This window comes from Thecamonas trahens, assembly GCF_000142905.1.
Source record: "Thecamonas trahens ATCC 50062 unplaced genomic scaffold supercont1.17, whole genome shotgun sequence".
Taxonomy (NCBI): Eukaryota; order Apusomonadida; family Apusomonadidae; genus Thecamonas; species Thecamonas trahens.
The window spans coordinates 88585-105427 of record NW_013657663.1 but is presented as its reverse complement, the minus strand read 5'-3'; the positions used below and the strand labels follow the sequence as shown (position 1 = coordinate 105427).

The window sequence follows — 16843 nt, the reverse complement described above, 5'->3', positions numbered from 1 at the left end:
CCCCAGCCAAAGATCCCGCCATGCCCGGCATCACATATCACACACCACATCACACCACGCCACACCACACCACACCACATCATATCGGCATCACATCACATCGCCCGGCATTGCATTGGCCCGAGGGGGGGGGGGGGGGGGGAGGGGAGGAGGGAGGTCGGCTCGTTCCGACTCGGAACCTTCGCTTCTCCTTCTCCTTCTCCTTCTCACTCTGACGGCAGAGCAAAGAGAGCAAACAATGCAAGATAGCTTTGTTGTGACTTGGATTGGGCATCGTCGACATCGACATCGACATCGATGTCGGCATCGGCCGATGGGGCGCGATACGGGCGGACGGACGGACGGACGGACGCGAGCTGGTTACGCACCACAGCACTCGGTGGGAGGTGCTTGGCATGGGCAAGAAGGGGCGGGAGACCAACAAGACATGGCGCAGGCGGCTGCAGGTGTGGAACTGGAGATGTAGCTGGAGGGAGTGGTGCTGGAGAGTATGCTTGCTGGCCGGAACCATGGTCTGGCTCCTCCTCGCCCTTCACATGCACCATCACGCCGTCCGGTCGGCTATGTTTGTGCCGCCGCACGAGCGGGCGCGGGTTCAGCCGGCATCACTGGTGGTGCCCGACTCGCCACTTCCAGGGGCTCTTGCGAGATGGATTGACTTTCATGATGTGCCCTCGCTCGTCTCCTGGGCTCTCGCTCCGCCCGTCGACACGCTCCCGCGCCGATCGCCGCAGTGCTCGCTGCAGGGCGAGATGATCCCGGCCTCGCGTGCCTGTCGCTGCGGTCCGGACTTTTTGGCCATCGCTGTACCCACGACGTGTTCCAGGAGACACAATACCTGCCGCAGGCTGTAGACGTACTGGATCCGGCCGAGGTCGGCGTCGGATGGGGCCCAGACCTTGTGGCCGCCTCCGCCGGGGCGCGGGGCCGAGCGAGGCCGTTCTCGCCGCTAGACATCTTCCATCCTGCTGCCGATGCCCATGTGGTGCATCTCGTCGAGCGGCTTGAGCAATGCCTGAGCGCCTGCGACGAGGTTGTCCATGTATACGAGACGCCCAACAACGGGTTCGGCTCTAACCTGCAGTTCTTCACCAGCCCGCTGCTTCACGCACTCACCGAGTGCCACGGCCTCGCCATCATGCCCAGCTACGAGGTCAAGAACAAGTTTCCTTATGCTGAGCGCGCTGACTGTCCCGCCGCCGACTTTACCTGCTTCATCAAGCTCCCCATTCGTGGCAAGTGCGTCCGTCCGCGTGGCTGGGCCTGGCCCTCGCCGCACATCATGGCCTTTGGCGATCCGATCAGCAACGTCGAGCTGCGCCGGCACGAGGTGTCAGGCGTTACCCGCCCGCACTTTGTCCCGCCTCGCTACGCCGACGCCAGCAAGGGTGTGTTCTGGATGCAGACCATACTCCTCTCATATCTGTGGGCGCCGCAGGAGGCGATGCTGGCCGACGCGCGGGCGCGGATCAGATTTGTGGTTGTCGGCGACCCGGTCCTCGCCGCCGGCTACCGGCCCTCGCACCGCGCCATTGCCATGCACATCCGACACGGCGATTCGTGCAAGGACGTCCGCCGCTTCCGACACTGCCTCCCGCTGTCGACGTATATGGAGGCGGCCGAGGCGATGAAGGCCGCGTACGGCGTCTCCACCATCCGGCTCGCCACCGACTCGGCAGCCATCATCCGCGACATTGCTGATCGCTACGCTGTCGCTGGCTCGGGATGGCTCTTTGTCTACCAGGACATGAGCCGCGAAGCATACACAGAGCTCGGCAAGAGCGGCTTCCACCAAGACATCGAGTTCAAGCTGCAGGATGCGCGATTTAACCGGACCGAGGAAGGGCTGCGGGTCTTGGCCGACCTCGACCACCTCGTGCACGGCGGGTATGTCATCGGTTCGTTTGCGTCGAACCTCGCACGCATCGTCCTCAATCTCGTTGCCGCTAACGTCGGCCGCTTACCGCCGTACATCTCGGTCGACGGCACGCCGTGGTGCTACCACTGGGGCCGCGCCCTGCAGCATCCGGGCCACGCCGAGGCCAAGCTCTTCTGTTAACCTCTGGCGCGAGCTTACCGCCGCGGCTGGGCGGCAAATACGGCGCTCATTACCCGGCGCGCCTTGTGCCGCCGCACAATGAGCTCCTGGTCCGACTCGCCCAGCGGCGGTGTCGCCTGATCAGTTGAACCGGCCACTGCAGGATGCTCGAGGAGCACAGCCTGTGCCGCGGCCTGCAGCTCGGTGCACCGCTGCATGAGAACAACGAGCTCGGCAGAGGTAAACTCCTCGAGTGATGCCGAGCTGACAAGCGAGCCGCCTGGCATGCCGACCAGCGCGCGGACTACAGTTGTTGCCGAGGTGTCGGTGAGGACGGCAGCAACCGACTCCATCGAGCCCGAGGTGACCATGCGAACGTCAGACGATGAGTGAGTGAGGGTGGAGCGCAAGGCCCGACTCGCTTCGCTCGTCGACGTCGGCGAGGTCGGCAACGACGCTATATGGGCGAGGGCCGGCGCTGTGGCGTTGAGACCATTGGGTCCTGACGACCCGGTCAGCGACGCCGCCAACGCCGCCGACGCAAGGCGCGGCGACGGGTCGGCGCCGGTGGTGGCGGCGGCGGCCGAGACGGCGGCGGCTCGCTTGGCAGCCTGGGCCGCCTTGAGCAGCGGAAGCGAGATGGTGACCGACGACTGGACCGAGCTGACGTTGGCCTTTCGGTCGCGAATGGAGGTCGACGACGTCTCGCTCATGTCCGAGGCAAACGAGCGGACCGAGGTCTCGCGGACCGGGCCCGGGCGCATGGGCACCGGCGACGGGGCCGAGGCCTCCGAGTCACCTGGCGAGCTCGGGCTGGCTGGCGAGTCACCGCCGCTGCCGCCGCTGCCGGGCTGCTGCCCGTAGCGAGCGCGATAAGCCTGGCCGGCGGCGGAAAAGGCCGACGCAGCCGAGAGCGCGAGGCGGCGCCTGGACATAGCGGCGTGGCCGCGAGCGAGTCTCTCGTAGGCAACCGCCTTGAGCATTTCAGCCTGCTCTGGGTAGTGCTTGAGGACCTCGTCGACGTCGGCCTTGTTGAGGCGAAAAACCGAGACGGTGGTGAGGGCGACGACGGTGGCGGTGCGGCGGAGCGGGAGCAGGAGTGCGATTTCGCCAAAGAACTCGCCCTGGCCCTTTTGGGCGCACCGTGAGCCGTCCGGCAGCTCGATGGCCACCGTTCCGCGCTGGACAAAGTACATCGAGCGGCCGACGTCGCCCTCGCGGACAATAATGTCGCCATCGGTGAAGAGTTCCGGAACAAGGCGCGGAACAAGGGCGCGGATAAAGCCCGGCTGGCAAGTGGCAAAGAAGGGCACCGCCCGGACAATGGATTCGTTGAGCGAGAGCGTCAGCTGGGTCCGCAAGTGCGATGGAAGCGAGCGCAGGACCGAGAGGTCGTCGATGCCGGCGCCACGCATCCAAAGCACCTCATAGTATGCGCGGATGCGGTCCTGCAAGTCTTTGCGGACCGAGCGCAACGCCATGTACGCGTTGATAGCGTCGAGCTTCTTCTGGAACGACCGCTGGTGCGAGGTCCGAGCGTGGACAATCTCGGAAATGAACGAGACAATGAGCGCAAGGAGAAAAAGGCCGACGACGATGCACGCGAGCGTAAAGGCCATCTCGGCGGTGGTCGACGGCAGCGAGTGGTCGACGCCGAGGCCAGACATGAGGGTGAAGGCCCAGTACACGGCGTGGGTGTACGAGGTGATCGGGCCAAAGTTGCGAAAATTGGTAAAGAGGAGAAACTCGTCGTCGAGTGAGAGGTACTCGTGGCGTTCGAGCCGCATGAGCCAAAGGAAAGAGCACGCAACAAGATGGACGGCAAAGGCGAGGACGCAGAGCAGCCGGCCGAGCCGGAAGACCGTCGGCTTGGACGAGTTGAACTCCCAGGTCGAGAACATAGGCCCGACCCGCGTGAGCCGCAGCAGCCGCAGCAGCCGCAGCACAATGGCCAGGTCCGGCAGCGATGCGGCAAGCAGGACGTAGTCAAGCGGGAGGAGCGCAAGAACGTCGAGTCGAAACTGGCCGCTAAAGTAGTGCCGCGCCACGGTCCCGCGCTCGAGCTCGAGGAAGCCCTCGTTGTAGTATCCGACAAAGTACGCATGGACCACAATATCCGCCAGATACACAAGGTCAGCGAGGACATTGGCCACGATCCAGGTCCAGATCCGAGCCGAGTACCGGTCGGTCATGGCAATGAGGAACGGGACAGAGAGTGCGTTGTACACAATGGCGAGAAAGACGCAGTAGAGCCAGGCCCGGATTTTGCCATCGCGCGGATGCAGCGCCGTCCCGCTCGCTGGCCGTGTTCCGGCCTCCATCTCAAACACGACTTCCTTATTGTCTTCCCCGTCGATCTCGCCGTCGTCGTCGTCCGACACTCTGCTCGAGCCTTCCGGGCTCGCCCCCTCGGCCTGCAGCGGCGGAGTGATAGGCGGAAGCGCGCGGGTCGGCGATGGCGAGTTGCGCGCCGAGAGAAGCGGGAGCGCCGGAAGTGCGGGCGAGCGGCGGGCGAAGCCGGCCGATGGCGTGCGCGATGGCGTCCGAGGCGGAAGAATCGCATCAAAGGCAGGGGCCGCCGACGATGACGAGCGGCCCCGACCAGTTCCAGCATCAGCAGTCGCAGCAGCAGCAGCAGCAGCAGCAGCCGACTCTTGGCGGGCGGCAGTCTCCATGCGCGACTCGCCCAGAATGCCGACATCGGCAGCAAGGACCGAGGTATCAGCCGAGGTAGTCGAGCCGGCCTCATTGGCCGAGCTCCCAAAGGATGACGAGTACGAGTGACGCGGGCGAAGGAAGGAGCCGTCTGACGACGATGACGAGAGAGCCGAGTGGCGCGAGTGCAACTCGTCCGAGCCGTGGGCATGCCTGTGGTCTGGTCCATGGCTCCCGTCGTAGCTGTGGTTGCGGCCGAGGCTCGGGGTCGGGGCGGGCTTGCCATGGTGTAGCACCGCGTTCTCCCGGAGAGCATGGGCAGCACGGAGGGCAAGGCCCTCCTCGTCCATGACGGATAGGGGTGAGGGGGTGGGGGGGGGGGGGGGGGGGTGGGGTGGGGTGGTTTGGCGACTTTGTGGAGGTTACAAAGGTGATTTAGGTGGCGTGGCGTGGTGTTGTGTTGGGAGAGGGTTGGGGCTGATCAGCCATGAAGGGACTGGACCAGATGGTCGGCGAGATGAATCCAGGCATCCTCGTCAGAACGGGTCCAGGCCATGGCCCAGGCATCGAGGATGTGCAGCTCGAGGGTGGTCGAAGCAGTGGCGGCAGCGGTGTCCCGCGCGAGGAGAAGGGTAGGGGTGCGCGAGTGCGAGTGGGCGAGATGCGCAGAAGAGAGCGAAGCAGTGTGGATCGGCCCAGTGAGTGAAGCGAGGAGGTCAAAGGCGGCGAGGGTGCCGCAGGCAGCGGTGGCAAAAAATAGCGAGGGGCGGGCCGGCGACCAAGTGATGTCGACGACAGCCGCCGAGCTCGGCGAGAGATTAAGTGTGAGGACCGGGTCGGCAAGCGCGGGCGCAAAGACTAGTAGCCTGCCGCTGGCAGTGCCTGCAGCGACGAGCGTCGGCGTGCCGATGGAGCGGGTGACGACAGTCACGGCTGCAGAGCCGGCAGCGCCGTAAGATGGTGGGCAGAGTGCGGCACCGGAGCCGCCGCGGCGTTTGTGCAGGATGCGGCCATCGGAGAGACCGAGCAGGAGTGCGTCGCCCGAGTCTGCGGCAGTGCAGAGCGAGGTGGCGGAGAGGCGGGTCGCGGTAGCGCCGCCGACCGCCGCAAACGACGCGAGGTGCTTGAATTCGAGGCCAGCAAAGACGGCCCGACCAAGTGCGGTGCGCGAGCCGGCGCCCAGCGCGCGGCGGGTCGGCCCGCTCCCGGTCAGCGTCCACGTTGCCACCACACCCGACGCGTCGAGTGAGACCGCCATCTGGGTTCCGGCCGAATGGAATGTGGTGGTGCCGACGATGCCGCCACGGGTATGCGGATAGTCGGGAGTGACCATGAGGCTTGCGGTGCAAGAGCGGGGGCGCGGGACGAGTTCCGGGCTGGGAAAGGCGGCCTTGCGCGTTTGCGCAGCGTGCTGAGCGTGAAGGCTCGCCGACTCGCGAAGATCCCACGCGGCAAGGCTGCCGTCATCAAAGCCGGCGACGAGGACGTCGGCGCGGAGCGAAGAAAAGGCAAATGACGTCACAGCGAGGCCGCCAGTGTCGAGTGTGTGCAGCGGCGACGCCGGAGCGTTGGCGTCAAATACACAAACACCACCGCTGGTGTAGGCAACGGCGACAAGGTGGGCCTGCGCTTGAGCAAAGGCGACGGCCACCACCGCGTCCGCCCTGCTCCCAAGCGCGACCATCGACGAGCAGAGTGGGACGTCCGATGGGCTGGCGTCGAGCGCCGTGGTGAGCCGCGCCCGCGCGTTGTCGGCCAGTATTTGGCAGACCGGCGCGGCGACGCCCTGCAGGAAGGCGGCAAGGCGGACGCGGTCAAACGTGGCGCGGTGAGTGTCAGAGCGGACCGGACCGGACGCTAGGCCTTGCGGTGCCTGGATTGCCACCGACCTCTGCTCAACGTCGTCAGTCTGGACCTCGCGGCTCTCCATCAGCTCGGCGCCCGAGACCTGGACCGCCACCTGGCGGGTGTCCTCCCGGCCGACCTGCTGCATGTACAACTCGTACTCGGAGAGCGGAGCCATGTCGAACATATTGATGACGACGACGTCGAGGCCAACCAGCGGCGCGAGATCCTGGCCGCGACGACGGGTTCGCATTGCCGCGGCTACTGTCGTCGGCTTGGTCCGCGCCACCGAGAACGCGTGCTCATGGATCCAGGCGTTGGACGCCGGCGGCGATCCCTCCGGTCCACCCGGCCCTGCATGATCAGAGTGTGAGGCCGGGTGGGACGGCGCTTGTTGCCTCTCATCCGAGCTTGATGAGAGCTCCTCAAAGTCGTCGTCGTAAAATCCCCGCCTCCGGCAGCCGACTGGGCAAGGGCAGCAGCAGCAGCAGCAGCAGCAGCAGCCTTTTGAGACTCGTCGTGCTCGCGCTGAAACCGCGCCACCTCGTCATCAGCATCGTCGTCTTCCCAGTCGTCGTCGTCGAGGTAGGTGTTGGACGGAGCCGGGAGAGGGGCGGGTTCCGGCCGAGGGGGAGATGGCTCGTTAGCCTTGTCCTTGCCTTGCCCCTTGTCGTTCGCTTTGTCTTTCGCTTTGTCGTTGTCTTTCGCTTTGTCTTTGGCCTTGGCCTTGGCCTTGGCCTTGGCCTTGGCCTTAGCCTTGGCCTGGGCACGGGCTTCGGCCTCTGCGGCCTCTGCGGCCATGGCCTCTGCCTCTGCCCTTGCCTGGGCCTCTGCCCGTGCTTGGGCCTCTGCCCGCTTCCGCTTGTCGACTTTGGTGTGATCGCGGCGATGATCGTCGGCCCGCGGCCTGCGCTCGTCGGCCCGCGGCCTGCGCTCGTCGGCCCGCGGCCTGCGCTCGTCGGCCCGCGGCCTGCGCTCGTCGGCCCCCGGCTCATGAGTCCGCGATCTAACCTTGTCCGACTCTCGCAATCTCACCCCGTCCTTAGCCTTGTCTTTCGCTTTGTCTTTGGCCTTGGCCTTGGCCCTGTCCTTGGCCTTGGCCTTAGCCTTGGCCCGGCCCGACTCGTGCGCCTCGCCCAGCCCCTCGAGCTCTGCCGCAATGAGGGCGTCGAGCTCGTCGTCACCTCTGCCTTGCGGCTGAGCCCGAGTCCGAGCCCCGCTCCGTCCTCGACCACCACTCCGTCCCCGGCCGCTACCCTGCCCCCGGCCGCCGTCCCGCGTCCGTCCCCGGTCACCGCGTCTGTCCCCGTCTCGGTGAGCAGGCGGAGGGTGTGGTCGGCGGGAGGAGCGCGAGGGCTTGGCAGAGGCATGGCTCCGGCGACCAGCAGAAGTAGTGGCGGCAGGCTCTTCTCCCATGAGCTTGGCTAGCTCAGCGTCCAGAAAGGCATCTGTCTCAGCCTCTCTGTCCCGTCGGCGCGGTCGTCGTGACGACATGTTCGGTTCGCTCGCGCCAAGTGGCGGGAAGTGAGTCATTTGCACAGTGCGGCCAAGACAGGCGACTGGCCACTTTTTTTTTTGGTGGCATGTGCGTGGTTCTGGTTGTGACGTTGTCGCGCAAGTACAGGTGCTAGAGCAGGGTATACCGGTCAAGTGGGGTAATGGGCTTAGGGTATTTATGGGTGTAGTGTTTTGCGTGTGTGATCGCGTCCAAGGTAAATCGAGGATGTGTGGGGGGGGGGAAGAAGAGAGTGCGACGTTTTCTCCCTCGCTTTCGGTCGAGGTAGGAGAATGAGGCGGCGCCGGAGAGTTGAGGAATGGAAGTGGGGGTATGGGATGATCCGGTGACGGCGGGTAGCATCGTGATCGGGAGAGGGGGGGAGTGAGTGTGGTCGTGCTGGCGTGGTCGAGGCGTGAGACAAGCAGTTGGTTGGTTTGACTGTGGCGACTTTACGGAATGGTCGATCATCGATTCTGACGACGTTGCCTTGAGCTTCATTTCACTTCAGGTCATGCTCCAGCATCCACGCACGGTTTGCACGGTTTGACGCACCGAAGCACTCACATCCACATCTGGATGGCGTGGGCAAGCGCTGATGCTGATGGCCGTGTCTCGGGCTGGGCATCCAAACACTGATTGAGAAACTGGGCAAGGCAGATCGGCAGGGCGATGTCAAGCTGGGTGGCACTGACAACGTTGGCGTCCATGATACGCATGGCGAGCTTCATGGGCGCTGCGGAGAGGGAGGCTCGGACGGTTGCCGGATCCCATACCTCGAGGATGAGGACGGTGAGAGCGTAGATGTCAGATGCAAAGGTGGGAATGTCACCTTGGATGAGCTCGGGCGCCATGTAGGCGACGGTTGGCGAAAGGGTCATGGTGTTGAGGGAAGACTTGATGGAGGAGAGGCCGATGTCGGAGAGCACGACAGTGCAGCTTGGCGACGACGAGGTGCTTGGAGTCGAGCTCTGCGGCTGGTCGAGATCCGGGTCCGAGTCGGCATGCGAGATGTGAATATTGCCGGGCTTGAGGGCACCGTGGACGACGCCGGCGCGGTGCAGGTCGCGGACTGCGACGCAGATGGCGCGGATGATTGCACGGCGCTCAGGAGCCTCGAGTTGACCGATAGCCACCGTAGCGAGGGAGCGGCCGGAGTGATATTGCGAGACAATGGCAAGTGAGCCATTGACGGGGCAGATGCCAAGAATGGGAACCGCGACGCCGACGTTGCGGGTGACAGCCTCGACTGTGAACAGCGCCGCCACAAAGTCGATGAGCGAGTCGGGGGTGAGCATCGGCTGGAGCAGGGTCTTGACGGCGATGGGCTGACCATTACAGGCAGCAGCAGCGAGACAGTGGACTCGGCCGAACGAACCCGAGCCGAGGCGGCGGCCCGAGCCAGCAGCGATGGCGGCATCGGAGTCGATGTCGCGGACCGGGAACATGGTGAGACCAGCGCCGGGCAGCAGGTCGAGAAGGCGCGACCAGATGTGCTCAAACGGCGAGCTCGCTGGCGAGGCGCCGTACATCATCCACCGACCACTGGAAGTGGCGTTGGCAACGCACATCAATCGCGACGCCGGGCCTTCCATCAGGCGAGGGGCCGGTACAAAGCCGTGCATACCGAGCGCATCGCCAACCGTAGCCCACAAGTTGCCAGCGATGAGGACGGCCATTGGGATCCGGACTGAGGCGCCATGGCCCGGCAAGCCTGCATCCGAAGCCGACATGTCCGAGGTGGTGGCGAGCGGTGTAGTGGCTGAGCTTGTGGCAGTGCCCAGCGTTCCGAGCCTGGAGACCGAGGCGGATACACGAGACGATGTCGCGGCGAGGCCGGCGTGATGAGAGTCGACCATGGCGTCGCAGAGCGCGTGTGCAGCAACGAGCGCAGGGCCAGCATACGTCGCCGAGGGCGAGCGAATGTCCGAGCCGTCGACGGTTGCCGCGCCGGACTCGATGGCAACGACTACAACGAGCGGCGCCGACGGAAGGGCTGCCCAGGCTTCATGCAAATCTTGGGCAATCGATAGCAGAGCCTTGGCCAGCTGCGAGATGCGGGCGCAGACAAGGATGGCCGACTGGAGTGACCATGACTCGAGAAAGGCCGACGACGACCGAGACGCGTCGCGGACGACGGCGTGGAAGGCCTTGATCTTCTCGATTGCGCCCGGATGCTGGACGGCGAGGACGCCGTCGACGAGCGGAAGTGATAGAGTGAGAGTGAAAACCTCGCCCTCGGGCTCGAGCATGGGGATCGGGTAGATAACGCGCGAGGGGTGAAAGAGGCGACTGATGACGGACGAGATGACATCGAGCGACGGCCGCTGGTCGACCCGTCGCGAGAGACAGCTGCTGACTATGGTCCGGTACTCTGGACTAAACTGTGGCGGAATGAGGTCGGTTCTCAGCGCAGTCGAACCGCGCATGACGGCAAAGGCGGTGGAGACCGGGTCCGAGGCGACGCCGTATGGCGGCATCCGCGTCGCCATCTCCCACATGACCACGCCAAACGAGTAGATGTCAGCATAAAAGGGGTCAGGCTTGCTTGCATTGCCCACAAGCACCTCGGGCGCGGTCCAGAGGAGCGTGCCCAGCGGCGCGTCGTCGTTGAGGACGCCTGCGCTGCGACTCGAACCGTCACTATCTGATAGTACTGGAAGCGATGGCGATCCGCCCCACGACGTCTCGCACGTCGAAGGTTGAGCTTCGCGCGCAAAGCTCGAGAGTCCAAAATCGGCGAGCTTGGGTGCCCACCCATCAGAGAGGAGCACGTTGGGCGACTTGAGATCGCGATGGGCAATGCCGCGGGCGTGGAGGAAGCGGAGGCCAGAGGCAATGCCGACGGCCCACGAGTAGATGAGCGAGTGGTTGAGGGTGACGGCTTCGGACTGAAGGACGGAGAAGAGCGAGCCGCGCGACATGTACTCGGAGATGAGCGCGGGCGGGGCGATGGAGACGCCGCGAAGGAGGGTGATGTTGGTGTGGCGACACGCGAGCAAGATCGAGGCCTCGTTGACAAAATCAATGAGGATCGAGGTCGGCAGCGCCACCTCGATGTCGCGCCAGGCAGCGATGTCCAGTCGGTCGGGCTGATTAAGTTTGTCCGCCTCGGAGTTGCGGAGAGCCAGCTCTTTCACGGCGACCAAGTCCGAGCCAAGCGCTGCGAGCTGGACAACACCGTACGCACCTCGACCGAGCTCGCGGACAAAGTCAAGGTCGTCAAAATTGATGGTGATGCTTGCGTTGGCTTCGAGCGAGTAGTGGTGGACGACGGTGCGGCGACGGCGGAGGCACCAGACGGCGAACGGGACACCGATGCAGAAGAGCAAAGAAAGGGTGATGCCAAGGCCAAGGCCGAGCGCAAGCGTCGATGTTACCGACGGGCCAGCCCGGATGGCTTGCTTGTCGACGACTGGCGGCGCGGGTGGCGGCGGTTGCGGCGCGAGTGCTCGCGGCTCGCAGTCAGGGGCAAGTGCGAAAGTATCGCGCCAGGTGTAGCCTGCGTCGCGGATGAGCTGCGAGATGTCGTCCTCGTTGACAGCAAGCATGGCCTCAAGATCGAGACTCGGGTTGGCGCATGCGCAGATGGCGTACGCGCCGCAGAGATTGGAAAGCCCGTCTGTTGCGTCGCGCGAGCATCCGTTGGGGCATTCGCCGTCAATCGAGTACTGCCATAGATCGTTGAGGCGCTCGGCGTTGACGATGACTTCACCGCCGAAAAGAAGAACACGGGTAGGCGAGACGGCAGCGACAACGGACTCGCGGCGATCCGACGGTAAGGCGAGCGGGGCGGCTGGTGTACCGCTGAGGTGGAGCAGGGCGGCGTCAACGCCGACGGCGCGCTTGAGTGGGTCGGTGGCCAGTGGATCGTATGTCCACAACTTGGTGCTCGCGTCGTAGATGTAGATGCGACCGTAGAGCTGGAGGCCTGCAAGGATGACAAACGAAAGGCCGTTCGTGCCAATGCGTGCCATGCTGTGGTCTTCGACTGGGACCGGCCACAACAGCCCATCGTGCGCCCGGGAAGAATTATCTGAGGCCGAGCCGAGAAAGTGCCAGCTGATAGTCGACGGGTCAAAAGCCCAGAGGTCGTCCAGCATCTCACTTGCATCGTTGGCGCCGCCGTAGAGATACAGGCGCCCATCAGCGAGGCCGACCATTCCCGCGTCTTCGCGGGCCACCGGGCCGCTTTCTGCACCGACAACAGAGACATTGACGACTTCGGACCAGACCATGGACTGCAGATCAAAGGAAAAGAGCCTGTCGGTCGTCGCCACATGCGATGTCGAGCGATCTAGGCCAGCAAAGACGAGGAAGGCGGCAGATCCTGATGTCGGAGAGACGACGACCGCGCCCGCGGCGTCTTTGAGGTCGACACTCAGCGGCCCGTACGGTCCGGTGAAGACAGCGGTGGTCACGTTGTACATCCAGAGCGAGGATCTGTGGAAGACGACAAAGGCGTCGTCGCCGACGGCGTCCATGATGTGATCCTCGACAGCACCGATGGGAGCGCCTGGATCGCCGTTGGGAGTCTGGACCACAACCGGGATTTCTTCCCAGCGCGAGTCTTCGACGTCGAAACGCCACAAGTCGCCAGCCGTCCCACTCCCTGTGCGACCGCCCATCATGTACATGACTCCGTCGACCGCCGTGGCGGAGGCATCGTCACGTCTCGGAGGTATCGAATTGCCGACAGGATCCACCTCGGTGAAGACGCCGCCTGAGGTACTGTTTGGAAAGAGGCCGAGGGCAAGAAGGATCACAAGGGCAGTGTAGCCGTATGGCAACATGGTGTATGTATGTATGTATGGAGGGGGGATAAAGTGGTGTGTGTTGGGGTTGAGGGTGAGGGGAGAGCTGCGGAAGGGCGGCGGAAAGCGGTGGCTCTCTTGACCAGATGGTCTAGTGACACGTAACTTTTCCGTTTGTGCGTTGACCATCAGCTGTGCCGCGCGTTGAGGTCGCCTACGGGTAGAGGTGCTAGAAGGCACGTGCATAGGATGTATGGTTCCAACCTAAACTGCTTCGAGACCGAGTGTTGCAGCGTGTGCGATTTGGCGGGCTCCCTTTCCCCCCGCCAACCGCGCCACCACCAAACCACCGCCGCAAGCCGCACGAGATGGACCGACGGTATGAGCTGGAGCAGATGATCAAGCGGCTATGCCAAACGCCCCCAAAACAAACAGTTTTTTTTTGGGGGGGGAGGGAGCGCTGCTGTGGATCGGATGGTTGCGATAGAGCTTGTACTGCTGTGGCCTTTGTCGTGCAGGACCAAAGGTTCTCAAAGTCGAGCAACGAGCCGCGAAACTCTGACCCAAGGTCGAGGGCCCGAGACGTAGCCTGGTCACTGCGACGACGTAGGGTATGCTTGGCATAGCCCTTCGCTTTGCGATGTGCATGTCAGAGGCGATACCGACAGCCAGGGTGTGCTGAAGAGCAACTGCTTGCCCTCTGCCTGCCATCCTTTGCAGCTTGTGTCATCGGTGATGGCAGCGGTGGTGCCACTGCGGTGGTGTGGTGTCGGTGGTGTCAATGGCAGAAGGTGTGGAAGGGAGGGGAGGGGGGGGGGGGGGGGGAGGGCGGCGGTTCGGCGGGGCTGGGCTGGGCTCTGCGGCGAAAAAGAGTACATTTTCCCAAGTCTCGTTTTTTGGGGCGCGTCAATCAGCGCGTCCAATCATTGTTCTTCCAAAGCGGTGGAGCGGGAGAAGGGCCGGAGGGGGTAGGGAGGGAGGGAGGGAGGGGGGCTGCGGCGAAGGGGAAGGGCAGCAGGGAAGAGGGATACACTCCTCTCGACGTAGGGCGTGGTTAGCGAGACAGACTGGTGCTGACTGGCATGGGTATGAGGGGTGCAAGCGGCTGGCTGAGGCTCGGACAGATGGTGGTGGTTGTGGCGGTGGTGGCTGTGGCGGTGCTGGCGGAGCCGTCGGCATCGGTGGGGCGGAGCGAGGGCCGGAGGACGGCCGAGGTGCTTGTGACCGACGTAGACGGAGACGCGCGTGCAGACGTGGTGGGCTACTTGAGTGCGCAGGGCAAGCTGGTGTGGTTCAAGCACGAGGGAACCGACTCGGGCGCGTCGCCGCTGTTTGGCGACGAGCAGATGATCGACGAGGAGGCGCCGAGCCCGCTGCACACCATGTTCATGGCCGACTTTGGCGCGGACGGCTTCCCGGACACGGCGCTGGCGGTTTTACTTGCCAACAACTCGGCAGCAGTGTTTGTGTACCCCAACGGCGGGCCGGGCGTCGGGTTTGGGGCGCGGAGTAAGGCGTTTGTGCACCGTGCGCTGGCGGCGCCCGGCCACGCCACGCTCTCACCGCTGGACGTGGACGGCGACGGACTGGTCGACGTGGTGGTGGCCGACGCTGAGAGCCTTACCTGGCACCGCAACCTCGGTGGGTATGCATTCCGCTTCGAGGGCTCGCTCTCGGGCCCGAGCAAGGATGCGGCGCTGGAGCTGCTACTGGCAGCGACGTCGCCGGGCGCGGGCCAGCTGCCCGAGTCGACAATCATTGACTCGGGCGTGGCGACACGCAAGCCGGCAGTGCGCAGCGTGGAGATGGGAAAGCGCCAGGCAAAGAGCGTGCGGCCTAAACCGCACGCGCTCGCGGCAAACCTGCGGTCGCTGCAAATGCGCGAGGAGACGTCGCAGGGCACGCGGCTGACGCTCACGTTCGGAGTGGTCATGGCTTGTGTCTCGTTTGCACTTGCTATCAACTGCATGCACTCGTTTTCGATGGCGTAGGCTGCGGGAGTAAAGGAAAGTCCGATGTGCCGAGTGTGGAACTGGCGCGGGCTCAGGTGAGAAAGACGGCCTCGCCGCGGATGCCGTCTTCTTGCAAGAGGCGGGCGTCGGCGACATAGTTTGCGTCGGCGACAAAGGGGAGCGAGAGGCCGGACGAGGGGACGCGGATGTGCGAGCGCGAGAGGCGCTTGGCCGAGAGGGTGGAGAGCTTGTTCGAGTCGACCGAGCCCGAGGAGGTGTCCTTGCGGCGGCGGCCGTGGGAGCCGCGGCGGGCGAGAGCGCGCTGCTTGGACTCCTTGGCGAGGATGGCGGCCTCGATCTTGGTCACTTCGCGCTGGAGCGGGTCTGTGGTGGCGACCCACTTGCGGATGAGGCGCGTCTGCTTGGCGAGCAGTGCCTCCTGGTCGACGCTTACGTTTGTGTCGAGGCAGATGAACGGGTGCCAGAGGAGCTCGGTGACCGACGGTCTCGCCTCCATGTCCTTGTCGAGGCACAGCGCCACGAACGAGTGGAACTCGGGCGAGAAGCCAAAGTGCTCTGGGAGGGTCGGCGAGTCGGTGTTGACCACCAGCCGCAGGAGCGACCAGAACTGCAGCGGCGAGTTGGTCACGTCTGGCGGGTAGGGGAAGCGACCGGTGGCGAGCTCGATGAGGGTGATGCCGAGCGACCAGATGTCGGCCGAGGCCGAGTGCGGCTGTGAGCGGATGCGCTCCGGTGACATGTAGGTCACCGTTCCGACCCGGGTCTGGGCCATGGCAAGCGTGTTGGCGAGCTGACCAGAGACACCAAAGTCACAGATCTTGACCTCGCCCGCGGTGTTGACCAGGATGTTCGACGGTTTGATATCGCGGTGGATGATGCGTCGGTCGACGTGGAGGTAGTGGAAGGCCTTGAGGACTCTGAGGGTGATGGCCGAGAGCACGTCCTCGGGAATGCGGCCGACGGTCGAGAGGATCTCGGCGAGCGAGCCGGCGTTCATGTACTCCATGGCCAGCTGGATGCGGCCGCGCAGGTGCGAAGCGCCGTAGAACTTGACAATGTGCGGCGAGGCGCAGTTGTACAGCGCCGTCAGCTCCATCAGGATCTCCGACTTGACGCCGTCGGCCACCGAATCGGCGATCGGCACCGTCTTGAGCGCCATAAACTGCTGCGTCGGCACGTACCGGACCTTGCGCACCACGCCCTGCCCGCCGCGCCCGATAAGCGCCACCTCTTCCAGCTGCGAAAAGTCAATGTTGGGCGGCGCGTTGGCCTCCGGATTCGCCTGCAGCGTCTTGTCGCGGAGGTACACACCAGACGTCCTGATCTCAAAGTCGCCATCGACATACGTGCCGTCATGCCGCAGCCCGCGGCGCGGCGACTTCATCGGCCCGTTGCTCGTCCCGTCACCAGGCGTGAGCGTGAGCGTAGGAAGAGCGCCCAGGCCCTTGGGCACCACCACGTCGGCGGCCTTGCCTCCGCTTGTCCGCCTACCCGTTGCGCCCGCGGCAGTCGCCGTGGCAGAGCCAGCCTGGCCCGATCCAGAGCCTCCACTCCCAGCATCGTCTTGGCTCTGATTCTGTCTCACGCTAGGATTGGGACCGGCAGCCAAAGGCGACGACTTGCGAATGCGACCGGTCTGCACGCCCTTGCCCGGTGAGAGCTCACCCGAGGCTCTTGCGCCCGTTGCCGTCACCGCTGCAGGCGTCTGTCGCGACACTGCCGGTCCGCGTGGAATGGACAGCGAGAGGTTGGAGAGAAAGGCCGGTCCTGCAGACATGATGTGTGTGTGTGTGTGTGTATGTGTGTATGTGTGTATGTGTATGTGTGTATGTGTGTGTGTGTGTATGTGTTTGTGTGTGTGGTGAGGTGTGGGCAGGGGGGGAGAGGGAAGAGAGGTGGAAGTGACCGGCCCTGGCGCATGGCACCGATGGGGGCAGATGAAACAGCCGATACAATCTCCTCACCTTTATTCCCAGCACTATCTCCACCCCATAGTCATAACTATCTCCGCACCATCACCCATACCTCACCCATACTCCCCTATATCCATATCTCCACACCAACTATCTACGCGTGCGGAGCC

General features: G+C 64.3%; 5 protein-coding genes across 5 annotated transcripts; 2 read left to right on the top strand and 3 right to left on the bottom strand.

The window, feature by feature from the left end:
• Positions 1 to 509: 509 nt before the first annotated feature.
• AMSG_04158 (uncharacterized protein) lies at positions 510 to 2059 on the top strand (the record flags this gene model as incomplete). The annotated part of the gene is made up of 2 exons (XM_013903488.1): positions 510 to 783; positions 855 to 2059. 2 exons carry the CDS (start codon positions 510 to 512, stop codon positions 2057 to 2059), a joined length of 1479 nt encoding a protein of 492 aa, XP_013758942.1.
• Positions 1812 to 5043, bottom strand: AMSG_04157 (cyclic nucleotide-binding protein; the record flags this gene model as incomplete). The annotated part of the gene is made up of 1 exon (XM_013903487.1): positions 1812 to 5043. One exon carries the CDS (start codon positions 5041 to 5043, stop codon positions 2074 to 2076), a length of 2970 nt encoding a protein of 989 aa, XP_013758941.1. The 3' UTR covers positions 1812 to 2073.
• Positions 5044 to 5109: 66 nt separating this feature from the next.
• AMSG_11795 (uncharacterized protein) lies at positions 5110 to 12826 on the bottom strand (the record flags this gene model as incomplete). The annotated part of the gene is made up of 3 exons (XM_013903659.1): positions 5110 to 6892; positions 6925 to 7757; positions 8607 to 12826. 3 exons carry the CDS (start codon positions 12824 to 12826, stop codon positions 5175 to 5177), a joined length of 6771 nt encoding a protein of 2256 aa, XP_013759113.1. The 3' UTR covers positions 5110 to 5174.
• Positions 12827 to 13911: 1085 nt separating this feature from the next.
• Positions 13912 to 14811, top strand: AMSG_04154 (uncharacterized protein; the record flags this gene model as incomplete). Its single annotated transcript, XM_013903486.1, has 1 exon — positions 13912 to 14811. The coding sequence occupies one exon, from the start codon at positions 13912 to 13914 to the stop codon at positions 14776 to 14778; it is 867 nt and encodes a 288-aa protein (XP_013758940.1). The 3' UTR covers positions 14779 to 14811.
• Positions 14686 to 16562, bottom strand: AMSG_04153 (STE/STE7/MEK1 protein kinase). Its single transcript, XM_013903485.1, has one exon. It carries the CDS (start codon positions 16535 to 16537, stop codon positions 14831 to 14833), a length of 1707 nt encoding a protein of 568 aa, XP_013758939.1. The 5' UTR covers positions 16538 to 16562; the 3' UTR covers positions 14686 to 14830.
• Between the last annotated feature and the right edge of the window lie 281 nt (positions 16563 to 16843).